Below are 27,464 nucleotides of genomic sequence, written 5' to 3'. Positions count from 1 at the left end.
CTAGCAGTGGGGCAGCACCAAAAAAGATGTCTCCAGTCTAGTTTTGACCATTACACATCTGCTTTAATGTGACTTTATGTAAGCTAAGTCTGTGCGTAAGAAATTTTATTCCCACCAGCTCCAGGAATGCTTTTCTGTAGCTGACCTCTGATGTCCATTTGGAGGGGGACAAGAGAGAAAATAATTATCCTACAGGGATCAATGAAGTATTGCAAAATCAGGTTTTTGGGTAGATTTTCCTTTCAAGTTCCTAGTGTACTTGTTTCCATTAGTGCTGGCTTGTGTTCACTGAGAGTGGTGGAAAATAAAGTCAAAACACAAGCCTCTTTCATAGAACACCTTGGGAAGTTTACTTTCCCTATGTGTGTGTTTGTGTGTGGGGGGACAAAGAGAGGGAGCTGTGTCTTCATGCATGTGTGGTGGTGGGTGAAATTCCCACTAAGCAGTATGTAGCATATTTATACCACACACGTGGGGGGTAAAAGGAAGGGAGCATTTTTCATACTAGATCTCCTCTGGTCGACTTTGTGCTACCCAAATTACCTCCAAGTCATTTACTGTAACACAGTGAAGTTGCATTGAAATAGCACTGGTTTCATGAACAATTTGATTCCACAGGATGTCAGAAAACAATGAGATCTTTATTTAGACACCAGAAAAGCTGGCACTTTAGATTACTCAGCTACCATAACAGCCAGTGTGTGTAGAAGATACAAAAGCAAAACGTTGTATATAATGCACTACATTATATAACTCCAGATTTACTCTATAGAACAGAGTTCTGTGGCTGGATTTGTTTACACACAGTGTATCATCTTGAGCTGCTGCTTACAATGAGTCCTTCTGATGCAGTATGCCGAATTCAACAAAGAACTGAGAGATAAAAGAAATGGAAATTAACGGTTTGCTGCCATGAAATGTAATGTTCTGTGAGGCTATTTGAACAGTTTGTACATAACTGATGCTGTCTCTTCCTCTGTAAAAACATTGTAAACCCACATTTGGTGATTTTCATGTCTTAACTTTAAAGGGAGGATTGGATCACTTTTCTACTGATTGACAAAAATACTGATAAAAGAGCTGATGTTTTGTTGTTCCTGATTAAGTAGCATGTTAGAAGAGACACATAAAGTCTGCTGCCAAAGCTGAAAAGCATATGAACTTATATGATATTATACACGCTAACAGATAATAGTAATTATTACTGCTTGGTGACAAAAGCTGCCACCATATACGTCACCAACCACCAGATCAGCCAATAGCAAAATTCCATTACAATAGGCAGGTTTCAACCAGAAAAGAGCAGCCGCTATGCATATTTATAACACTCTACATATGACTATGTAGAATTCAGATACTGTGTAGAATTCAAATACTTTGCACTAAAATGTCAATATTTTGTCATACTGATGAGCAGGGGCAAGCTGCCTCTGACCAAACACGCTAATATCTCATTCTCATTCTCGTCAAACTAACATCAAAGACGTAGGATCTTTAAAAGCTTCTTTCATACTTTCATACTCTGTTATCTTCTATTTGCTGTCCCTCTGGATCAGGCTAAAATTTTTGACTTTTTAAAAACAATTTTTTTGTTTTGTTCTCTCTTACTAAATTCAATGTCAGTGTCAGTTGTTGTCACTGACAGTTATATGTCATCTGCTGATTAAGTTTGAGTTTCTGTAGCTGAAGCTGTTTTATTTGATAGATATTGCTATCTACAGATTTTCTCTTTCATGTATTCACAAACCGCTATGGGGGGGTCGTGGAAACTTGGAGGGTGGAGGAAAATGAAAAAAACAACTGAAACAAAAATAGAAATCAATTAATTACATTATTTGTGACTTTCTATTTTCAAATGAAAAGAAGAGCACCTAACCATGCAGTCGGCTACAAATTTCATTTGAAATCTCATCAAAATCTTTGTGTTCTTTGCCATGCCAATCTTTCAATTTAAAAATAATGCACACCCCTCAAGCCAATCAGAATTGAGAATTTACCCTGGCCACGGTTATATATAAGTGATATTACGGCGTGCTACTGTGAATAAAACCATCAGAATGTTGCTGTGCCCTGAAAACTAGCTAGCAACCTCATGCTATAATGGAAAGATTTCTGAAAAGAAAAAGACCAGATGACCAGACCGGAGATGATAACTCAGCTGCAAAAGATCCACAACCACAGAACTCCTGGCCAACTAAAACCCACAGATACGAACGAGCATATATGAAGTATGTCTCAAGACCCTCGCCAATAAGTCTTCAAAGCTGTCTAAACTAAGCCGTCTAAGCACCTGACAGAAGCCAACAAATCAATATACTTTTTCAAATGAAAAGAAGAGCACCTGGCTATGCATTCGACTTAATTCATGCAGCAAGCTAGTGTTCCCGAATGAGCACTGAAGGTAGCACCTTTTTGGCCTCATACCACATTGCCCATGCAGAAAAGCCACACACAATAGATGAAGATTTAATTCTACCAGCTACCAGAGATATTGTAAGGGAATTGCTTGGTGAGGATGCTGCCAGCAAAATTAACACTGTACCCCTCTCCAATAATTCCCTGAGCCAACAGATAGGTGACATGCCTCAGGACATCTCAGCTCAGCTTTTGGAGCAAGTGAGAGCAAGTGAATATTTCGCTCCTACTGCTGAATGACATATCCGAAGTATCCAATGCTGCAGAACTGCTTGTATACATCCGTTTATTTCCCAGGAAAGCTTTGTTGAGGAAATACTATTTTGCAAAAGCACTTTAAGGTAGAACTACAGGAAGAGACATTTTTCAAGTTTTAGATGAGTACATTCCCTCAAATGGACTTGACTGGCCTCATTGTGTGGGGGTGTGTTCAGATGGGGCAGCGGCTATGACCGGCAAAAAAAGTGACAGCTTTCATTCAGCAGAAAGACCCCAATGCACGCCATGCACTGCATGCTCCATCGCAAGGCTCTTGTTGGGAAACAGATGGATGATGAACTGCATCACATACTACAGGAAGTTATAGAAGTAGTGAATTTCACAAAAGCCCGCCCCATAACACACAAGCTGTTCACTATTTCGTGTAACGAAATGGCCGCCAGATTTAAGGGGTTACTGCTCCACTCCAACATACACTGGCTTTCACAAGGGGTGGCTCTCAATCGTGTGTTTGAGCTGCGAAGGGAGATTGTTGAATTCCTCTCACCTGAAAATCATCAGCTGGCAGGACATTTTTCAGATGCATCATGGATTCAGAAACGTGCATATATGTCAGACATTTTCCAGCTTCTACTGTACATGTACTGAATGCAGTGGTGTAATACATACATATTACATGCTCAGGACAAAGTGCAGGCTTTTTCAGAGAAGATAGCTCTGGGGTCGTGCAAACTTCAGGAGGGAGTGACAGAGATGTTCCCACACCTTCATCAAGAGGTGCTGTCATCCGGTGTTGATTCAGGCACCATTTAACCACTCATTCAATCACACCTGGAGCACCTGCAGGGATATTTCAGACTATTAAGATTATTTCCCTGACCTTGACAATTCCCACCAAAACTGGATCAGAGACCCCTTTGCACCTGGACTAGGTGCCAGTCTGGCTTTGACATCCCAAGAGAGATTTATTTATATGTCAAACGCATGGGAATTGAAAGTGAAATTCCTATCTCTGATGCTATCAGCTGTCATTTCAATCAATGCAACCCTCCTCCAACCCACTCACCTCCAGTTTTCATTACAACCAGTGTTTCCAGTTGGTGCTTCTAGTGAGCACATCAGAAGTCCCAATCCACATCTCATCCATCCAGATCTTCAGCCGTTACTTTTCACCCCTTCACCATCACCACCACCTGTGTTTAGACTCCATCATGGGGGATATTCCTGTACAGCTCATGGCATCACTACTACCTCAAAGTATGACGTGAGGATGGGGTCTAATCACCATAGCCTACGTGGTAACGGAACTGCCAAGTAACTCTAGTCTTGTGATATTGCTTCATGTGTTTGGATTCCTGCCTGACCTGTTGTTTCCCTGTGCTCAGGTTCGCCTCTTGTCTGAAGATTCCTGCTACCTGCTCTGCTCTCTGCCATGCCAAACAATTCCCAGAGTCCACGTGTCGGTCTACATTGTCTGCCAGCCTCTCCACCACGCTGAGACAACTCCTCAAGTTACGGAACAGCCCTCACTGCCTGTTCTGCTTCTCCACTCCACCAGATCATTCTCCTCATCTCAAAATCCTCAAATAAACTGAGTTCGTATTCTACTAACATCTCTCTGAGTCTTGCATTTGGGTCCAGCAATCTCTTTTTCATAAGAATTTCACTGATTACACCCTCATTTCTGTCTTGAGCTGAGGTAATCAGTTTTTGGTTTGGGTGATAATCTGCATTCTCTTTACACTCTGTCTCATGTTTACCTGCCATTCAGCAGAGTGAGTATGTGTAGCCAGAACCAGTCCAGCTCAGGAAACATGTAGACCGCATAGGTAGAGGGGATATTGTGAGTGGATGCCTTACTGATCTGAGGAAACATCAACAATAACTTGTTACTCACCTCATATCAGAACAACATCACAACACATACCACAATGTACCACATCACAATGCAAATACCACCTACAATTTTTAAAATAGTAGAAATGTAATTTTAGTGTACATATTAATAAATTAATAATAATAATAGGAATGACAGCTATAGTAATAATGACAGTATTAGTAACAGAGCCAATAACAACAAAGGCAGTAGCAGTTGTCGAGCAGGAACACGGGGGCAGCAAGTGGCACACAACCACAGATCCAGTCTCTGCAGCTTCGGAGGCAGAAGCTGCAGAGACTGCAGATATAGCTCCTGGCTTTATCTCAGGAACTGAATTTAAGAAGTATGAGGAAATTGTCAAAATCTCATTCATTTTAAATTGAGCTCAATTATGTCTAGGAGAAATAGGCTGGACAAAGAAGAGATCTTATTTTGAATTCCTTTCCTCTGGGTGAGGAGGTAGCATACAGTCGGTTTTTAGAGCTTTTTCGCTGAAAACTGCTGCCTGATACTGGACTGATGAGAGCGGTGAGAGTGAATCAAAACAGTAAAGTTGCGGGCCAGAAAACCAAAATGAGCTGAAAGATGGAGAATGTCCTCCCAAGAAAAAATTAAACAATTCGTTGTTTCAGCAAGTGCCCCAAAACAACGTGTTTATGTTCAAGTGACAAAGCTCTCTAGCAGCCGTAGGACTTGTGACGGGAGCAAGAGATGAACTCAGATGATCTTATTATAGAGCAACAAAGACCACAGATGGAGGAGGTCATGGTGGACGGATGCGATAGCAAAACATTGCAACACAGGACATGTTTCCTTTTTCCTACCAACAGTCAACATCACTTTCTGTAAACCATGACCACGATTGTTCACTTACCTTAAATTTTAAGTAATTTTAACCCAAACAACAATATTTCCCTAAATCTAACCAAGTTGTGTTTGTGCCTAAACAAACCAAACCTCAACTACAGCAATGTCAAATCATAAAACAGATTTATTTTTCAACAGTGGTTTTTAACAGTTTTTTTTTAACAGGCCATAATTAAGGTGTTTATTGGTAGTCATTTGGCCAAAAATGGAGGCGAACGATTTGAAATTACCATAATGGAAGTCATTATTTGGATCTCAAATTCAGTCAGTTTTCATAACCCCATCAGGAGGCCACGGGCTGGCTGAACAACAGTAGCAATCTAAATGTAGAGACGAGGTACAGCATATGTACAAACCATGCATACACACTCACGCAAAAGCACACTAACTGTGGCAGGTAAATAAATGCTACCATGTTTACTTGGTGGCAGTGAGATTTAAAGAAACTCTAAAGGGAGCTCAAGTTATTTCCTGTCTCTCACCCTTCTGTACTTGTCATCTCCACAGGGATCAGTGACAATACTCAGAAACTGATTTCTTTAAGCAATATGCTGGTGTGAGATTATTAGAATTCAGGTTGCAGTGGAAGAAGGCTTAAAAAGGTAGCCCAGACATCCTTTTTCCTAGCCACGTCCTCCAGCTTTTCCTGGTGGACCTCGAGGCATTCCTAGGCCACATGGGATAGGTAAAGCCTTCAGGATGCTCTTCTCCAAGTTAAATGTACCTGGAATACCTCCAGGGAAGGATACAGGAGGCATCCTAATCAGAATCTAAGGCTGCGTTTCCACTGGAACTTTCCCCAGGGACCTCTGGTGCAGCGGAAAAAACGAAAGACTCAGCTACTGCGCTGTTGGAAGCCATGGTGGAAGACACAGAAACGGATGACCAGTCAGTTGAAGGTAAATCACATACGGCCCACGTGATGTTTGCTAAATGCTATGACACTAACTGATGTCGTGCTATGTTACCCTACCAAAAGCTAACATTAGCTACATGCTAATGCCAACCGCTAATGCTTCGTGTTTGTAAGGCAAGGGTTGGCTAAATCGATCGTACAAAATGATATTGTGTTAATGTCGTAGCAGTGAGACAAAACGTTTATTTTCTTTTTCAACATTTCAGTCAGAATGAGCACCCCCAACCCCTCCTCTGAGCTCACAGACCCTTCCTGATTTCCTTCCTGATCCTGTTTTGGTGTCAGCAGTACTGGGGAGCTGCAATGGCTACTCTGGCTCACGCCACAAAAAAGCTGCTGCTTTACCTATAGTTGGTTTGTGTTATTGATTGTTAATTTTCTGAACTGTCATGCGCTGACATAACTATCAGTAGTTCCTTCTTAGCCGGGACATGTGCATTGCATGTGCATTGTGAGTGGGGCTTAAGGTTGCTGCATTTACTTTGTCCTTGACTGTAATTCACGTGCCTGTATCCCATGCAGCCTAGATGATTTAATTCATTTCATTTCTGATTTAGCATTGCCCGCTTTGTCCATTCAGTATCATTTGGGATGGCATACTTCTCATTTGGTTTATTTTGTTAATTTACCCCACACCATTAGTAATGTTTTGTGTAGTTTATTTTGGTTATTTACGACGGTGTAGTCCCTCATTCGTCCAGGAGTGTTCTATCGTATAAAAGGTTTCAGTCGTAGTCATCTGGACACTGTTTTCACAATCAAGACGTTTCAGCTCCCATCCAGAAGTCATTCTCATTTTTTTTAAAATGGAACGGGAACTCAGAAATTTAAGCTACTCTGTGTTACATAAGCCCTGCCCTCAGGAAGGAGTCTACCTGAGTATCTGTTGATTTGCTAGTTTCACCTGAAACTGACCTTCTTTTGTTTCCATGATGGCCCAGTAATCAGTAATCAGGCCTATTGTTTTCTGGCTGCACCTCCCTCATCACTGTTCAGTACCTTATTAGCATATGATTGGCGTGACCAATGTGCTAATACACTGTGGTAAACTTTGGGCAGATTTAATCTCAGACCACCATTTCTGTTCAAAGAGGGGTTTTCTTTTTTCACAAAATGGCTTCCTTGACACCTTGCACCTTGGTCATGCCAATCATATGCTAACCTGTGGACTGCTGTACAAGTACCTTGTTTACAAGTGATCATAAGATGGAGCGCAAGCTTGTCAGGCAAATTTGTGTGGTATCAACACTATTGCGGGCATTGTACAGGACTGTTGTGGTGATGAGGGAACTTGGAGGAGAACTGCTGCTCCTCAAGGAGAGTCAGTTGAGATGGTTCGGTTGATAAGGATGTCTCCTGGACGCCTCCCTTTAGAGGTTTTCTGGGCATGTCCAACTAGGAGAAGGCCCTGGGGCAGACCCAGAGAATTCTGGAGGGATTGCATATACCATCTGGTCTGGGAACGTCTTGGAGTTCCCCCAGGAAGAGCTGGAGGAACTGGCTAGGGAGAAGAACATCTGGGTTACCCTGTGCAGCCTACCGCCACTGCATTCTGAACCTGGATGGATGGATAACTGGAATGATGGATGCTTATGTCTATGCTATCTCATTCTTTCCTATACTGTAGATCTCACAGACTATAGGTGAGAGCCTATAGAACATAGTTAGCAAATCAAAAGCATTACTTTCAGGCTCATCTCCCTATTTACCACAACACTCCAATAAAATGTTGCACCAGTCCACCTGTCCAACTCACTCATGAGATTCTTGAACTCCTACTCTTGTGGCAGCAACTTGTTCTAAACCTGAAAGCGGAATTCCACGGTTCCACTGAGTGACCTTCAAAAAGACTGCTGGCATTCATACAGCTGCATACCATCTAATCAAGCAATACATATTTTCATCATTGTCTACAACTTATCAATTCAAAAACATATGTGGTGGTGTTTTTTTGAAAAGACACAAATAAATTAAACAAATGTAAGCAGCTGCATTTCCAAAATGCCAAGTTAGTACCAAACCAGGGATTGTCCAAAAATACCCTAGTTTTATCCACAGTATTATCCACAAAATGCAGGATTAATGTTGTCTATTGTTCAGTAAGATAACATTTAGTACATTTTTATTTTAGCATATATTTTTTATGTTGTCATGAATCCTTTTTTGTACCTGAGTTCCATTCAGAGGTCTTCTGTAGGAAATAAGTTGGTAGAAAATGGATGTAACTATTAGTCATAGAACAAAAGATTCCCAAAGCATCTTGTGTCAGAGCTAATCACAGGCTAAAACTGACAGGCCAAAATATCTCAACATATGAAGCACAAGACTCATTACTCTTTCTAGTAGATGTGATGCTGTACGATTAAGATACTGTAGGCTTAAAGGACAAACCAGATTATTTAAAGCTACCCCCAAAGACCTCCGAAACACATTATCTAAAGATATAGTTACTCTAGATGGCATTGCCTTGGCCTCCAGCACCACCATAAAGAACTCGGAATTATCTTTGATCAGGATTTATCCCTTAAGGCTCCCACTCCTTCAAGGACTGTTTTTTTTCACCTACGTAACATTGCAAAAATCAGGCACATCCTGTCTCAATGACGCATAAAAACTAGTTGATGCATTTGTTACTTTTAGGCTGGATAATTCCAATTCCTTATTATCAGACTGCCCGAATAAGTCCCTTAAGACTCTCCAGAATGCTGCGGCCCGTGTACTGACAAGAACCAGAAAAAGAGATCATATTTCTCCAATATTAGCTTCTCTGCACTGGCTCCCTGTAAAATCCAGAATAGAATTTAAAATCCTCCTCACCTACAAAGCTCTTAATGGCCAGGCACCATCGTACCTTAAAGAGCTCATAGTACTTTATTACCCTACTAGAACACTGCACTCTCAGAATGCAGAGTCTCCAAAAGTAGAATGGGAGCCAGAGCCCTTCAACTATTAAGCTCCTCTCCTGTGGAATCAGGTCCCAGTTTGGGTTTGAGAGGCAGACACCATCTCCACATTTAAGAGTAGGCTTAAGACTTTCCTCTTTGATAAAGCTGTAGTAAGGGCTGGCTCAGGTGAGTCCTGAACCATCCCTTAGTTATGCTGCTATAGGCCTAGACTGCCGGGAGACTTCACATGATGCACCTCTCTCCTCTCCCTCCTCTCTCTCTCCATATGTATATATTCTTATCCCATTAATGCATGTTATTAACTTGACATCTTCTCTCTTCCGTAGTTTCTGTCACTTTCAGTAGGTTTTTCAGCCTCCGGAGCTACAGAGTTTGGAACTATGATTGTGTGTATTATCATTATTATTCCTATCACTATCATTCCTATTATTATTATCAATATTAATATTACCACTACCATTACATTATTAATATTCTAAAATTTTATGTGGAATTTGCATTCCATCTCCTCCACCCACCCCCCTGCTCTATAGGAAAAGTGCAATGAGATAGCTTCTGTTATGAATTGGCGCTATATAAATAAAATTGAATTGAACTGAACCTTTATTAATCTCACTATTGGAAATAATTGGCAATTTCCAGTGCAGAGTCCTGCATTATTTCCATTGCTGTCTCTCATGACAAAGACATAAATAAAACAAAATAAATGCTGCGTCTTAAGTGTTCAAGTCAACAAGTCTACAATTCAACAACTGTTTTGATGAGACAGATAGCAGCATTTATAGACTCATGGCTGTAGTTCCTAATAAAAATTACCTTTTTTTCCATTTGATATAATTGTTGGCTTACATCAAACACAAGGGTCTATTCTGAGTGGTCAGCTATGACCATGAAGCAGTGTGTGTGTGTGTGTGTGTGTGTGTGTCAGCGTCAGCTAGGTGATGATGACCTGACAGAGCGCTGGCCAAGATACTGATAGTCATCTGATAAAACTTAATCTGTATATTTGCGTGTTTGAGAGAGAGAAAGAGTGTCTGTGCAGGTGTACTGTGCATGCACTTATATCTGTAAGCTATGTATGTCATGCCTACATCCTTATGTTCGTTTGTGTGTGTGTGTGTGTGTGTGTGTGTGTGTGTGTGTGTGTGTGCGTGTGTGCGCACGGGGTCCGGCTGGCAGGCTGAGCAGTGTTTCCACCAGGTCAGTGACACTGTCATCTAGCCAGGAACAGAGCAGGACTTAGGCCAGGCCAGGTGGGATACAGCCAATTACTGATGAAACAAAGAAAACTCATTCACATTTCCATATAAAAAACCTGCCGATACACACAGTGAATATATTAATCATATTCAAATATGGTGCAGGAAATGTCATGCCAATGTGCATATTCTTTTAACACTTCTCATCTCTTAAGTCATTTTACATAGTCATAAAAGACAACTCCCAGGTAAGAAACATTCTCTGTTTTTCCATTTATTTAGTATCTCATCCATATTTGCTTTTCTATTATTATTTATCAGATGGTATCTTTAACACTGTAATTTGGATTTAAGGTGACTGCGCTTAATCATACTATACCCGCATATACTTATTCTGTCTTTCTATGACAGTGGTTACATCCAAACCGGAAACACAACACAACAGAAACATGCTGTTCAGTGACAGTAGTTTAGATTTCTAGGGAAAAAAAACATGACACAAACGTTCTTGAGGATGAAATGACCTCAGCATAATAAACACTAAATATGTGGATGTTGCACACAACAGATTAATTCAGATTAGATAAATTAAGTTCAATTGTATTAATATAGCACCAATTTATAAAAGAAGTTATCTCATTGCACTTGCCCTATAGAGCAAGTCTAGACCGTACTCTTTATAATATTATTTACAGAGACCCAACAGTTCCCACCAAGAGCAAGCACAGGCGACAGTGGCAAGGAAAAACTTATTTTTAAGAGGCAGAAACCTTGAGCAGAACCAGACTCAGGGTGGTCAGCCATCTGCCTCTGCCAGTTGGGTTGAGAGAGGAAGAGAGAGAGCAGGAGGAAAGAGAGCAATGCAATGCAATGCAATACTCTCAATGCAAATGCACAATGCAAATACCACATATAATTTAAAAATAATAATAATGTAATGGTAGTGTTAATATTAATATTAATAAAATAATAATAATAATAATGATAGGAATAATGGGACGCCCTGGTAGCTCACGCGCCCTATGTACAGGGCTGGGTCCTTGCCGCAGCAGCCTTTGTTCGAATCCAACCCTGGCCCTTTGCTGTGTGTCATCCCCCCTCTCACTCCCCCACATTTCCTGTCTCTCTTCGACTGTTCCTATCAAATAAAGGCAATAAAGCCCCAAAAAATAATCTTTAAAATAATAATAGGACTAATAATAATAATAATAATAAGACTAATAATAATAATAATTGTAGTAGCGGGTGTTGAGCAAGAACATGGGGGAAGAAGGTATTCAATCATCGATCCAGACTCTACAGCGCTGGAGGCAGAAATGCCTGCAGAAAGTGACAGAAGGAGAGAGGAGAGAGACAAGAAAGCACAAAACTACGGGAGAGAGAAGATGTCGAGTTAGTAACATGCACTAATGGGCTAAGAATGCATACAGATAGAGAGGAGAGAGGTACATGGGAAGTTTCCTGGCAGTCGAGGCCTATAGCAGCAGAACTAAGAGATGGTTCAGGACTCACCTGAGCCAGCCCTAACTACAGCTTTATCAGAGAGGAAAGACTTAAGCCTACTCTTAAATGTGGAGATGGTGTCTGCCTCTCAAACCCAAACTGGGACCTGATTCCACATGAGAGGAGCTTGATAGCTGAATGAGTCAGTAAATAGACAGCAGCGCTGAGGAGCATTTTATACTGTGGCTGTGGTATATTGCACAGACACGCATATGGGCGGATCTGCTAAAAGTATTATGTCACAATAATTCAGGGGACTAAATTGTCTGTTTAAAAATTGTAATGTATTTTACATACAGTATGTACTTTGCAGATGACATGGATTATCTTGGTCTACAGTTAAAGAATTGCTCAGTGTAGCATTATGCATCAACATACTCAGCAATTTAGTTACTAGCCCCACAATGTACACCAGTGCAGTGCAGTTATTTGCCTGTGTCTGGATGCACACACACTTTATGCACCATTACCTCCTACAATGTTATTGCACCTAAAAAGAACAGAACAGACAAACCCATGGTGTGTGGCAAAGCACTTTTTGGATATGTGGCAGCCCATGACATTCTCTATGTGTGCAGGGTTATGGCCATATCATTTGGCCCCCTGTGCAAAGGTCCAGCTCTCACAGAGTGAGCCGCCAATGTCCTGCATGTCCACAAATCCCCAAACAGGTTTTGGACTCTATTCTGTGCTTCAGGTTAATAGCTGACTTTTTTGCTTTACAGCAGAGGGCCTCCCAGTTAGATTTTGGTGGCCCTAAACAAGATTTTGTTTGTGGCCCCAAAACACAACGCAACCACCAAATCACACACACTGCTCATAACTGAATGAACATGCACACACATACACAATAGAGATGGACAAATTAATTATCAACAAATCTCTAACTTTATTTGAAAACAATGTTTATTAAAATATATTTAAATTTGAGAAGTTAAGAAACACTTTTGCAATGTATCTGCAGATACAGTCACGTCAGAGGAGGATGTAGAAAGCTGTGGCACCTCTGTTATGACCTCTGCAGCTGCAGTCTCATCAGAGGAGGGCGTAGATGCCCCTGACATCTCTGAAGATGTTCCCTCAGCAGCAGTCATGTCAGCTGATGAGGTAGATTGTCCTGGTGCAGCGGAGGTTGCTCCAAAATATTCCAACAATGCCCCTGAAAAGATTATACATTCGATTATTATTGTTTTTTAAATATAGTCTGGAAGCCACTACATAGGTATGTTATATGTATTTTCCAGGCCTATTTATAAACTACACAACAAGTGCAATTTTATCCAAATATGCAAATGATCCATTTATCCAAATATGTCCAATATGTCCAAATATGATCTACAAAAATACTATTTAGCATAATTGGAAAGCAAATGGCAAGAAATCAAGCTTGTTCTAATGAAAACAAGTGCAATGAGATAACTTCTGTTATGAATAGGCGCTACATAAATTGAACTGAATAGAAATGAATACAATCCTAGGTTAGCTAACGTTAGCAAGCATTGAAAAAAAAAGCAAACATGTTCTAATGAAAAACTTTTCAGATGCATCAGCATCTAAATGTTATAATGCATTTATTGTTTCTAGCCAGCTTGCCAGGTTAAAATTATCTGTGGCTATGTTCTGTTTAATTTGATTTCATTCAAAGACACGACTTTAATGTAGCAAGAAAAACGACTGTCAGATTCACATCACATGTTCTTTTTTTCCATCTTCAATTTTGTCTTCTTCCGCCCTTCAGCGTCACTCCTAAATTTTCTTTAGGAGCTATTTGTCTAACTTTACTCTGAAATAAGTTGCAAGATCGATTTATTGCCGCACTAACCAGCTTGCTTACGTTGACCCAGTGTTACCATGGTTACACAGCAAGTTAGTCAACTCGGTACAAAGTGTGAGGAGCGTGTGCAACACACAAAGTTATGTATTTGTGTCAGTTTTATTTGTATGTGCTGCTGTTCTTTGCCTGAATGTTTGTACATTATCATGCTGTTAATAAAAAAATAAAAACAAAAGCAACATAGAAAGGCACACTGATCTGTGCGCATCTGTCACATTTTACAAATTAGTCTTCTCTCGTCTTGTATAAATGTGCATTTTTCCTCTGAATGGATTAATTTCAGCTATTATACTTCACTTGGGATTGTATCGTAGAAAAGGTTTCAGTCATAGTCATCTGGTTCATTGTTTCCATGATGTCCCAGTAATCAGTAATCAGGCCTATTGTTTTCTGGCTGCACCTCCCTCATCTTCACCTCACTGTCTTCAAATGTGTGGTTTAAACCACACATTTGAAGACAGTGAGGTCGACTGAAACCTTTTCTACGATAGAACACTCCTGGATGAATTAGGGACTACACCGTCTTCACTTGGGATTACATGCACTTTTTGTTCCACTGACAGCTGGAAATAAGGATGTTGATGTCAGTAGGTCATTAACATTAAAGTAGCAAAACCACAATGTAAAAATATTTCATTACAAATCTTCCAAAATTGAGTAAAAGTACAAAAGTATTATCCTCAAAGAAACACTTAACATACAATTAGCATTTTAATTTGACAGCTAGTTCACAAACTACTTTGTATACTGTTACTCAGTAGTCAGGAGAGTTTAATGAAAAGAAGTGCTTAAAGTGTTATTCACTTACTGGGAGGACCCTTTGGACAACTGATTCTGATGAAAATTGGAATTGAATGGGGTGGAGGTGGGTCGTAACAATCAGACACTGAAATGACAGCTGACAGTTGCTGTGACAGCAACAAGGTGATTTTCTCACAGGCAAAATCAGATTTGTTGGAGTGAAAAGTGTGAACTTTTCAGCTGATTGAGTTAGATGCGAGGAAGGAAAAACAATTGAAATAGAGTAAGCATTAATATAGTCTTTCTGGTTGAGCTTTCGCTAAGTTTCATAAGTTGATCATTTGTTTTAAAAGTAAAATCTTAATCTGCAAAGTTACTAGTAACTACAGCTGTGAGATAAATGTTGTGGAGTACAAAGTACTCTGAAATGTAGTGGTGTAGAAGTAGCACACAATTCCATCCATCCATTTTCTACCGCTTGGTCCCGTTAGGGGTCGCGGGTGACTGGAGCCTATCCCAGTGACTTTGGGCCTTAGGCAGGGTACACCCTGGACAGTGGCCAACTCGTCGCAGGGCTAACACAGACAAGGACAGACAACCATTCACTCTCACATTCATTCAATACGGGCAATTTAGAGTTATCAATTAACCTACACATGCATGTCTTTGGACGGTGGGAGGAAGCCAGAGAACCCGGAGAGAACCCACGGTAACACGGGGAGGACATGCAGACTCCACCCAGAGAGATTGTGTGATGTTGGTCTGGTCCGGGAATCGATCCCACGAACCCACGATCTCCTTATTGGGAGGCAGGAGCTTTAGCCGCTCTGCCACCGTGCACCCCTAGCACACAATTGAAATACTCAAATAAAGTGCATCTATGACAAAATTGTACGTAGGTACAGTATTGGAGTAAGACTAAGAGTCACCATTAGCTAGTTCATCAATATGTCTAGCACATTCAGAGCATTTTCCAGAGCTTTTAGAGACATCTCAGAAACTGCTGGTCTTAAAATACTACCATAAAATTCATAAAGTGACAAAACACTTTGGTTCAAGACAAGGTATCTCAAAAGTAATGGCTGTTGAATCCTAATGTTTCTGATCACCCTTTACATTTCCCTTAGTGCTGTCATAAGTCTAAAATTCTCACTTGTGTACAAGAAATATAAAAAATCTAATGGGCAGATTGCCATGAAACTCACTGAGCTCATTCACGCTCCTTACAGAATTAATGCTCTCATATTTTGACACTGTGAGCTCTCCTCTTGTGTTATCCTCAAGCCAAAGTCTTCATTTTACACACAAGACATCTCATAATCTAGTAGGCAGATTGTCAAGAAATTTGCTGAGCTCATTAATGCTCCCACAGGGACAAACACTCTTAATTTTATTAACCACATAACTGTTACTCTAGAGACACCCTAGCCTTGTAAGGCAGCAAAATGTCAAGATGCAAGTTGCTCGCTCCACCAAACATTTTCATATTGTTAGATCTTAGAAACATTGCAGAACACTGAATTGAATCACTACATAAACTTCCAGGCAACTACACATCTAACTCAAATCAGTGCTGACTGGTACTGATTAGAAAGTCATCACCTCCTTGTTCTAAACAGAGTTTTGGCTCAACTGAAACAACACACAAGCCCAGCTATTCCAGTCATTAAAAATAAAGCAACAGTAAATTACATGGAATTACTGAATGGCTGCCATAACAGCAACACACAATTTTTTCATACAGAGATTGCCATTATTATACCATATACATTCAGCATCTGGTTTCCATTTGTGTTGCGTGGAGAAGATGGTGATTGTGGTTCTTGTCAGCCAAGCTTTTTCCGTCTTTTTTGGTTTTTATTCAATCCTTTATAGCACGAAGGGATGTGTTTGTGTGTGTGTGTGTTTGTCAGACCAGAAGAAGAATGACAACAACACTATAATGCTTCCATCCTCTGTTGGCATCCACCACAGAGAAGAAGGTACTCGGTACTCCGAATTTGACTCCTCCTCATTAGTCATTGTGGCAAAGTGCAGGATTTCATTATCAAAATTATTGTAAAATGACACCTGCCCACTCAACTCAGATTGTCATACAACTGTACTGTGAAGATAGATAGAACAAGCTTTTCCTTTAAGGCCAACATATCTTTAAATCGGTTTCTCAAACAGAGCAACAAAGATTACATGAATTGTGAATACACGTTCATCTTAGCAATAGGACTACAGTATCTGATTCTTACAGCGCGTTAATTTTCAGTTCTCAGGGTGGCCAGCCCCAGTCTCTCCTGTGCCATGGTGCTTCTCAGATGTGTTGTAATTACTTTTAGTTTTGAGCATGACACGGGAAGTACTCGTGCTGAGGGGGATGCAGCACCCCCTAAAACCAGGCATTATATAAACCATCATTTGATAAAGAGTGTGATGCAGTCTCGCAGAGAGAGAGAGAGAGAGAGAGAGAGAGAGCATTCGAAGATGGACAGAAGCGTTGACATGATATAATTTCTTTGATCATGAAGCCTAATTCTGTGGTTTATCAGTGAAGTGTATGAACTACACGGCAGACTGGAGTCTCTGTTAACAGTAAACAGACAGGTAGATCCGCGTTATATACGCTTGTCGCTATCAAACGTCTGTATCCTCACTGTATAAACCATGATGATCTGGTTGTGGGTCATCTCTCACCCGTGTCCAGGCACTCTCTCTCTCTCTCTCTCTCTCTCTCTCTCTCTCTCTCTCTCTCTCTCTTCACCTCCTTGCAGTTCTCATGCATTAGTTCTATGTTGTAGACTATGTAGTTGCTGTGGTTGCTTTGACATACAGTATGTTGGTGTTCAAGTTTGATGTCTGCTGTAGTGTAAACGTTCTCAAATTGTTGTAAATTGTTGTTAATAACTATTAGATATAAGTTATCCTGGCCATTCAGATTAATACAAAAACATGAATATCGCACACCATTTAGTATGATGTCATTATATAGACTGTATAATAAAACAATATATCCATACATTTCAGAGAAATGAAACGGTGAAACAATGAAACAGTATGACCATGGATGAGTTTGACAAACCCCTACATGGGATGTACGCCTGAAATCAAATCAGAAAGAGTATACAAACAAAATGGATAAAGGACCGAAAAAGCGAAAAGGTGGAGCAGCTTTGAGTGTTCCTGTATTGTAAATCCTATTAAGATTCCGGTTGAATGTATGTCTGAGATAATATGCTGTTGCTGCTAATTGTGTGTATGTGCGCTGTAAATCCTGTTGAGATACAGGTTAATTTAGTTATTGTGCTGTTGGCTGCAAGTCAGTGTACCTGCCCTGCCATGTGGGGCATGTAGCTAGTCCAGAATAAACTTACTGAGAAATGTGGGCTGTTTCTATTTTTCTATAACTAATTCGAAAGCCTTGTTCGTAGTCTTTCACACCCAACCTGGAAAACACGACAGCCAATTCTATTTGTTATAGTATACTGTGCTCCTGGTCCGTATTCTAAATTTTTATCTGAACTCTCAGAGTTTTAATTCATTTTAGTCCTTAAAACAGATAAAGTAATTATTGTAGGTGATTTTAAAATTCATGTGGACGTCCATTATGATAGTCGTAGTACTGCCTTTATCTCATTATTAGATTTGATTGGCTTCTGTCAAAGTGTTCATAAACCCGCTCACTGTTTTAACCACACCCTCGACCTTTTTTATATTTAACTATTATTTAATAGCTTTTGAACTCCTATTACTGGACTACACACCATTAGGCAAAAATTCCTACACTAGATGTCTATCAGATAGTGCTGTAGCTAAATTTAAGGAAGTGATTCCATTGGCATTTAATCATCATGTTGGCACTATCATCTTGTTGATAGTGCTGAAGGCTCACTGTGAATGAGACTCGATTCTATTGCCCCTCTAAAAAAGAAGATAATAAAACAAAGAAGGTTAGCGCCATGGTATAACCCCCAAACCCGCAAATTAAAGCAAATATTGGGAAAACTTGAAAGGAAATGGCCACCACCAAGCTGGAAGAATCTCATTTAATCTGGCAAGATAGTCTTAAAACATGTAGGATAGCCCTCTGTAATGCCGGAGCAGCCTATTACTCAATATTAGTAGAGGAAAATAAGAACAACCAGGCTGACAGAATCACCGGTCTATTGAGCCATGTATTCCTGTAGCCCTCAGTAGTAATGACTCATGAGCTGCTTTAATGATAAAATTCTAATTATTAGAGACAAAATTCATCATCGGTCATGATTTATCCTTAAACACAGGAACCTTAGAAACAGCTGTAAAACCTGATATATATTTAGACTGCTTTTCTTCCATCGACCTACACCAATTAACTTCAACGATTTCTTCATCTAAGCCATCAACCTGTCTATTAGACCCCATCCCAACTATGCTGCTTTTACCCTTAGTTAGCACTTCTTTACTAGAAATGATCAATCTGTCTTTATTACCAGGCTATGTACCACATTCCTTTAAAGTAGCTGTAAATAAACCTCTTCTTAAAAAGCCCACTCTTGATCCAAGGGTCTTGGCCAACTACAGACCTATATCTAACCTTCCCTTTTACTCTAAGATCCTTGAGAAAGCATTCACCAATCAGTTGTCTTAGTTTATTTGAGGATTTTCATTCAGAATTTAGAGTGCATCATAGCACAGAGACAGCACTGGTGAAAATTACAAATGACCTTCTAATTGCATCAGACAAAGAACTTGTCTCTGTACTTGTCTTGTTAGACCTTAGTGCTACATTAGACAACATTGACCATCACATCCTATTACAGAGACTGCAACATTTAATCGGCATTAAAGGAGCCACACTAAGCTGGTTTAAGTCCTATTTATCAGATTGATCGCAGATTGTACATGTTGACGATGAATCCTTCATGCACGCCAAAATTAGTGTGGTTGAAATCAAAAGTTTGGAGGCAAAGTCATCAGAGTTTTTAAAGAACTTTATTGAAAAGCATAAAGGCCTGAATCGGTGTGCAAAGTGACTGAATCACACAAGCACATAGTATTTGTGCATTTTGTTATAGAGGGGTCTAACTTCACGCACCAATAACAGCAGATCCTGAATGTACACCTCTTCATCTTTTTGATGTCACGGCATGTCCAGCCTTATTCTGTGTGTCACATTCAAACTAAGAGCACAAGCACTGGCTTGTTGTCTAGAATTTGCAATGTCATCCCTAAGGCTTGCTTGATGAGTCCAAACTTTGGAATGTCAGCCTCATGGCTTGCTTCTAGGACACAGTGCTCTGTATCAAGGTGCACGGTCATATGCTGTATCTGTCACAGTTAGCCACTATGCCCCCTGATCCTAGTGTTTTTCCCTCCCTTGTGTTCCCTGGCTGTCCCCTGTCTGTTCTCGTGTGTGTATGTGTGTCTGTGTTCTGGCCTGGCTTCCCGGTCTCCGATTTGCTGCTGATCACCGGCACACCTGATTCCAATCATCACCAATCTACACCGCTTATTTACCGGGCTCCTCCACACTGCCGACGCCAGATCGTCCTCCGTACATGCGTACGAGCACTTCGTAACGACTCCTACTACACTTGAAGTAAGTGATGTTTCGGTCTTTTTGTTCCATCCTGGTGGTAACTCTCCTCTGTTTCTGCTACAGACTCTTGCTCTGCCGGTGATTGCAGCGCCAGTCTGTCCCTGGGTCTCCCGGATCTCCGCGACCACACCAGTTGCCATCCCACCCTCGCCATCTGGCCGAATTTGCCTCCCGGAGCCTGCCTTCCTCCAGGACCAGAAACGCCAGGCTCCCGTGTCCACCGCTCAGTCGGCTCAGCCCTTCTCACTTCACCCGCCAGTCCTGAACCAGCCCTCCTCATCTCCGCCAGAAGCGCTGCCAGTGAACTCCCTCATCCAGGTCCAATCAAGTCTCCAAGACGGCCACAAACCACGCCGATTTTCTCGCATACCCCCCACTATCTACACAATAAAACTGTTTCAACCTTACCTCCCTTCTTGTTCGTGTGTCCTGCATTTGGGTTCAGAAAAGCCGCTTGTGACAGTATCACACAAAACCAAGAATGTCATTGCTCATGAACAAATGTGATATTATTAATATAAAACATAAGTATTTACTATTAACTATGAGTTTCCACCAGATCCCCCTTTGGGACTACAAAAATCCCAATACTTCCCACTCATAGAGGTTAAGATACACACATACTATTTACATAGTTACAGAAAGGAATCAAAACCAAAAAAATTCATATTGATTAAACAATACTTATCTAGCCTGCGATGACAAAGTCCGTCTTTGGCCAAGCAACTTAGCTCTTGTTATCCTTTGGATGACTATGAATCATGGCTCCTTAGTCTGTTAGCACAAGTGTACAATCTAGTAAACCTCTCCACCCAATTTAGCATGGGGAGCAAGTAAAAACCAAATTGTACCTAACTTCCTATGGCCAATACTTGGGGAAAAAACCTCTGATGGCATAAGAGGAAAAACATCAAGTATTAGCCTTTTTTTATTAGTGAATTAATCATGTCACCATTAAAAATGTCTTAATTAAACACAGATATCATGGTAATAGTGATTATTGCTTAAATCATTAGCACAACATTTTAAACAAAAAGAGCAGCACACTCAGATAGATATTGACATGCACTACCCAACTGCTTCAATTAAATCCTACATCTGAATCTCTATCCAGGGTTTTTTAATTTTTTAATCAGCACCTTGATTATCAAAATCCATCTTTATTTCAAACACATTCATTCACATTCATCTTCAGGCATTTTCTCATCAACTGGCAAACCTGGTGGAATGCCTTGTAAATCGTTATACCTCATTTCCATCTTATTTTCTTCACTTCCTGTCAAATAGCAACCTTGAATAGCAACCTTTGTGACCATCTGTCAACAGGACACTTAAAAACAACAGGAGACACTTGTCTCTTCATGCTGAGTAGAGCTGGAAGAAAATGTTCATCAGTCTTTTCTGAAGTGTTCTACAGTCTTTCACCATGTTGTGGGCAGTTTGAGTGTTCTCGTACCCGTTTGTTTGTGTGGTATGCAACCTTACTTTGCTGTTGAGCACCTGAGTGCTGCTGTTAGACCCTGCTCCTGAGCTGTTTTCCACCTGTGGCACTCCATTAGTGACACTTCGTTGATGTGAGCCCTAGCAATCCTTTAGCGGTCTATCTCCGCTCAGCAAGAGGGAGAGCAGGAGGAACCACTCCTTCCATTGCCATGGCTCTTCGCCTCCTTGGGAGCGGCTGGGACAGCCGGCCTGCACCTTGAGGCATGGACCATTCTGTCTTCGACCTTTTATGACTGTCCCGGACCTTACCACCTAAGAGATAAAGATACCTTGTCCAGACATTTGATTAGTACATAATCACCAACTTGAAAAGGATGAATAGGCTCCTCTGATGGTTTTGGGTGTCTGTCTGATACCTGCAAATGAAACTTTCTCAAGGTTTCTGTTAGTCCTTCTCCATACTCTGTCTTGTATTCATCAGTCCATAGCAGAGTGGTTTTGTACATTTCATTAGATCAAACTTGTCAGTTCATGGTTTACTATGATTCAGTTATTCTGCAGTTACTCTGAGACTCTCCAGTCTTCATTATTTCATTAATTTTATCAAGTTGTTAAAAAAAAGTTTTTTCTTTGTTTATTTTTATCTTTGCCTTAAGGTACTTTCCTCGTGATCTCCAATATTACATCCTCTCTCGATGGGAAAGCCATATCACAAAGTCTCCTCCCAGAATCCTACAAGCAGTCTTTTCTCACCCTCTAAGGAAGGTAGACTTTCTGGATCTTTTGGTGTTTTTGAACCCTCCCCAGTTGCGCACAGATCAACTTGTGTAAAAGGTGGACAGAGGATTGTATGAGTTAGGATGGATGCAAACGGCTTACCTCATTTATCCAATGTATCCCCCCCCCCCTTTTCCTGCATGTGTGAAACCATGTACCACCTAGGTTAACACATGGAGGAAGAACAGGAGTTGGGAACGAGTTAAGCGTGGCTTTTTTACTAGCAATGTATGCTAACGCGTTACATTTAGAAACAGAATATTTATTAACAGAATCAGTATCACCTGTTGTGTGCAATGCATTTTATAATAGCCAATTGTGAAGACAAGAAAATGGATTTCAATAGGTAAAATAACGAGTAGAATGTCGGATAGTTTTACTAGATGATGCCATATAACTAACACACATATCGTGAATCAGTAAGAAATTGTTGGCAGTCTGTCAATGTTTTAAGATGGAAATCATGCACTTCCACGACATTTATTAAACAACTTTAGTTACTTGCAGATTCAGATTATTGATACAAGATATAGTCAGCAAAGAAATGATGATGTGTTATTAAAATTAAAGATAAAACTTTCTCAGGAAACTGCCAAGCAGTATAAGAAGTATTTAAAATGAGCTTCCTTTATCAGCTGCAAAAATAAAAGTGAAGGACACATTGATAATCCTGAATCCTCAATAATTAAAATCCAATAATATGATATATATTATTCTGAAATGGGCCATTCTGCATAATGTGTACTTTTACTTAAGTAAAGGATTATTAGGAGTATTTTTCCCACCTCTGTCTGTATCACTAGTGTCTCACAGCCATGTATAATCAGTCAGTCATCAAATTTAATGAATGGGATCAATGTAGCTGGATCTGAAGGCTGATATTAAAGTTAGACAGAATAGTCGCATTGTAACTTGATTTGGGCAGCTGTTATATGTTAGGAGTCAGAAATGTTCAGAATGTACAACACAGATTTGATAAAGCCAAGACTTCACAACCATAACAATAGCCGTGCCTGTAACAGCTCATCCCCTGCATTACAGGAGGCAGTGTAGAAGAATATAAACCTATCAGGCAGTAATGAGAGCCCTGTTTCTGAACCAAGATGCCCATGATGAAGCTGTTTGTCTATGAAAAGGCAGATCACTGTCTGGTGCAAATGTGAGAGTAGCCTTCACGTCTCTGACTGCAAATGGCATGGGTTTTGTTCATTGAAGGGGTTCAGATGCAGAGTTCAGAGTAGCAGCATAAATGACAAAGTCCATTTCAGTGGATCCATGAGTCCAAACCTTACAAAGGGAGATTTCTCTGCTTTGGCATGTGGAGCAGGCACTTACTCTGTCTGGTAAGAGGAGCTGACCATTTTCCAAAATGTACCCCAAATAGGTCACCCCAGGCTGATAGCTTGGCAAGCAATGCTCTGTGACCTCTGTTCTTCAAACATTTCAGCAGGAGAATAAAGTCTGTTCACAAGCCTTCTCAAACAATCATGCCTCCATCAGGTCAACAAGGTCAAAAAAGTCTCTTTTTTTACCTCTGAAGCTTATTTGTTGGAAACAGTACTATCAGATATAAAATTTTGAGTCATGAGGTTATGAGGCCAGATTAGAATTAACACCAGCTGAATTGGAATTGCACACAGCTTCCAAATCTTAAAGTGCCATTCTCCAGGTTTTTTAGCTTTAGAGATGTGTTACTGGCTAGAGGCAGGTGTCAGAACACCTTGTTCTAGAAGAGAACAAATAAAAATGAATGCCTTTACTTGCCTTTTCTGTAGGTATATATATTGCTTAACTGTGGAAAAACTGTATGTGGAGGCTAACATGAAGGAATCATGCAGAACATGAACATGCAGAACTACACTCACTCAGTGCTAGAAATGTAATGTAAGCAATCCAAAAGACGCACTCATCTCTTATGTGTGTTCTTGTGTGTGTTATCGACAGCCTCCACTATGAGTTACAGATCGAGGTAAAAATGTGTGGGACTGACTGACCGCAGAGTAATACTGATTTCTGCCTCTCATTACTATTCATTGTTATGATTTCTGTATGGATTAAACATGGTTTGAGAGAAGCCATTTGGTTTCCATATGTACCTCAGTGTATGAAAATCATTCCTGACAATATAGTCTGATTTATCTCTTTTATTTAAATGTCTTTGCCTGTCAGATTAAAACAATTGATTTTAAAGATAATCACTACATTTAGGCAATAAGCAATTCATTATTGTTCCACTTTTATGCCTACATTGGATTCGTACACCCTCTGAAAGTAGAAGATAAACTCTGTTATAGATTATTTTGGTGGAAAATACACATTGACAACACTCAAATAGCTTGTTTGTCTAGTACTGATATTTATGACATCCTTACATGTCTTTACTTAGGTGTCTCTGGCTGTTTCTGTGGACCCGACACCCTTTAATTGTAGCTACAGGCATTAAGAACTTATTTTTAACCTTAGTACATATTTAAGTATGAAATTTTTTATTTTTGTTGTCAACACGCAATGTTTTATCACATATTATTTTACTTGGTCTTTATTTTACACTAGACATTAATAATGGTGTATAAAGGATTTTTGTGACAGTGATGTTTTATTTTAATTCTTGTCTGCTTCTACACTATCTGTTTTATTTTAGAACTGTGAACCCAGTTTCCCTTGAGAATGTGTTTTAATCCCTTTAATGGTTATAGCTAGAAAAACTGTCTATTCCTTTATCAAGTAAATATGTCACCTTACTGGATACAGGCCTTATCAGGAGATATTCTGCTGGGCAGGGTGTTTTGCACAAAACCTTCTTCTACAGGCTCATGTTTTACAGGGTAGCTATGAGGAAATGTAGTAGGGAGATTGGGTTAGCTGTTGCACTCCTGATTTCCTCTTATTGTCTTTTATCTCATTTACTGAGCTTTATTGTTTTTATCTCTTCCTTTTTTCTAATCTTAACCTCCTCACTTATCCTTCAAATAGTGTCAGAAACGTTATCCCAAAAAACAGCATAAAACAATTGTACTCCTATCTTTGTCTGTGTTTTTACCTGCTCTGGTCTTGTGTTTTCTATACACGCTGTCATATAGTTATTAATTAATTAATATAAATTAATATTATAGTTCATAATTAATCACCCGTTCCTACAGACTGCATTGTATTTTTCATCAGTCGGTACATGGCAAATCACTTGTCACCTGTTTATAATTTTACACTTGCAACTTTAATGCTTTCTTCCTTTTCTAGTGAGTTTCTTCACGTATATATTAAAAGATAGGCTTATTTATTTGCATGTACAGACCTCCCGAGCTCCTGAGAGCAGTAACCACAAATGTCAAGCTTATTATCCGGCGAACATATTACATTTACAAACGCTCATCCTCAAAGTAACAGTTATGAGCGTCAAACTCAAAGTGACGGTTATAAATTAAAGTACAGTCGTAACATTTTTCTAGGCCACTTGGCCTAAGGTCTTATCACATGGCCTCTATTTTACTCTTTTTCTTTTTACCTCCAGGTTCAAGGCTACTATAGTATTTAAACCAGGACCTCGTCCTTGTCCTTGAGTGTTTTGACCGTTCAGATCTGACTAATTTTAGACAGCGGTATCCACGATAGTTTACTTTATTACACTCTGATTACCCACCTACTTTTAATAGCAAATTGTTGGTTCTTTATTTGGAGATTTTTTTGATGCTACTTCTTACCAATTTGTGGAACAGAAGTCCAGAGCTACACACAGAATTTTGCTTATAATAAGCAAAAGTGCTTACCTTGTTAGTGGCCACTGTGGCCACTCTGTGGCCTTCTCTGTGTGAAGAAAAGCTCTGTAGTCCCATCCTCAACTGTAGTAGCTTGCTCTTGTCCAAGTGAGTTTTTAAAGACCTTTATTCAAAAGCATAAAGGCCTGAAGCGGTTTGCAACGTCACTGAATCATACAAGCATACAGTTCAGTATTTGTGCATCTTGTCATAGAGGGGTATAACCTCATACACCAATTACAGCAGATCCTGAATGCACACCTCTACCTTTTTTTATGTCACGATGTGGCCAGCCTTGTTTTGTGTGTCACATTCAAACAAAGAGCACAAACACTGGCTTTTTGTCTACACCTCTCAACGTCATCTCCAAAGCTTGCTTCATGAGTCCAAACTTCGGAATGTCAGCCTCATGGCTTGCTTATCTTCACCAAGCAAGCCTCTTGGACATAGTGCTCTGTTTCCAGTTGCACAAAAACCTGGATGATGCACTTTTCTGATGTTAATCTCTCATGACAAAACTGAAGTTATTGTACTTGAAACTTATCATCTGTAGATGGACTCGCACAACACAGTCAAATTAATGAGCTGGGATACGCTGGAAGCACATCGTCTACATAGGACAATGGAAAAAAAGAATAATCTGATCTTGTCCTGTTCCTGAATAATCAGTAAGGCATATGTAGAGGGAGATATTGGCAGCTTGTTGTTTATCCAGGGGTAAAATGTAGGGTTTGTCACAATTCTTCCATGCCATTGTAGTGGCAATTCCTTCAGAATAAAGAAACACTCAAGGCAATCACTTGTCTTTCTGTAGGTTTACTTCAAGCGTCTGCAGACGGACTCACAGCAGCAAAACATACATCAGTATAATCTGCTCTGAATGAGTACAGAGGAAAAAGAGCATCAGTTATTTATCCAGTCTTCAGGGTCAGACTCCTCAGCCCGGGGAGAAGAGTGTCCCTGAAGTCTGGACATAACAGTCAGTAGGATAATTTGTAGTTCCATGTCATCATTATCAGTGTACTGTTCTCATCTCACAGTCCAAACAATCATACACAAATGAAGTATTGACGCCAAACAATTATAATATCTGTATATTATTATATCAGAGAGTCCGTTTGTTCTTGCCATTACAATTCCTCCCTTTTTAGCATAAAATCATCTTAAAAATAAATGCTAATCAAAATAATTAAGAACAAACTTCAAGTAGGAAAGGAAAAATCAAACAACTAGACAAGTGGGGAAAACCTCAAGCGTCAGAGGAAGAAAAACCCACATATACTTATCATTAGCTTATCCAATAAACTTCAATTCAATAGCCTGTCATTAGCAATCATTATCATTATAACTGGATACAAATAGGAATGAACTAAAAAAAATTTTAATGAGACTAAACCAAAACCTAGGTTATAACCAATAAGCATGCGTGAATCAGCAAAACAAC

The 27,464-nt window shown here is 39.9% G+C and overlaps 1 protein-coding gene and 1 long non-coding RNA gene across 2 annotated transcripts; one reads left to right on the top strand and one right to left on the bottom strand.

The window, feature by feature from the left end:
• Positions 1-3,913: 3,913 nt before the first annotated feature.
• LOC122882932 lies at positions 3,914-26,464 on the bottom strand. The gene is made up of 3 exons (XR_006379497.1): positions 26,033-26,464; positions 12,909-13,063; positions 3,914-4,498 (listed from the first exon to the last, which is right to left on the bottom strand). It is a non-coding gene; the product is annotated as an uncharacterized LOC122882932 (long non-coding RNA).
• On the top strand, positions 19,180-21,814 carry LOC122882929. Its single transcript, XM_044210901.1, has 2 exons — positions 19,180-20,011; positions 20,112-21,814. The coding sequence occupies exons 1-2, from the start codon at positions 19,769-19,771 to the stop codon at positions 20,553-20,555; spliced, it is 687 nt and encodes a 228-aa protein (XP_044066836.1). The 5' UTR covers positions 19,180-19,768; the 3' UTR covers positions 20,556-21,814.
• Positions 26,465-27,464: the final 1,000 nt, after the last annotated feature.

This window comes from Siniperca chuatsi, linkage group LG10 (genome assembly GCF_020085105.1).
Source record: "Siniperca chuatsi isolate FFG_IHB_CAS linkage group LG10, ASM2008510v1, whole genome shotgun sequence".
Lineage (NCBI taxonomy): Eukaryota > Metazoa > Chordata > Actinopteri > Centrarchiformes > Sinipercidae > Siniperca > Siniperca chuatsi.
The sequence above is the reverse complement of the archived record's forward strand: the minus strand, read 5'-3'. Positions and strand labels throughout refer to the sequence as shown.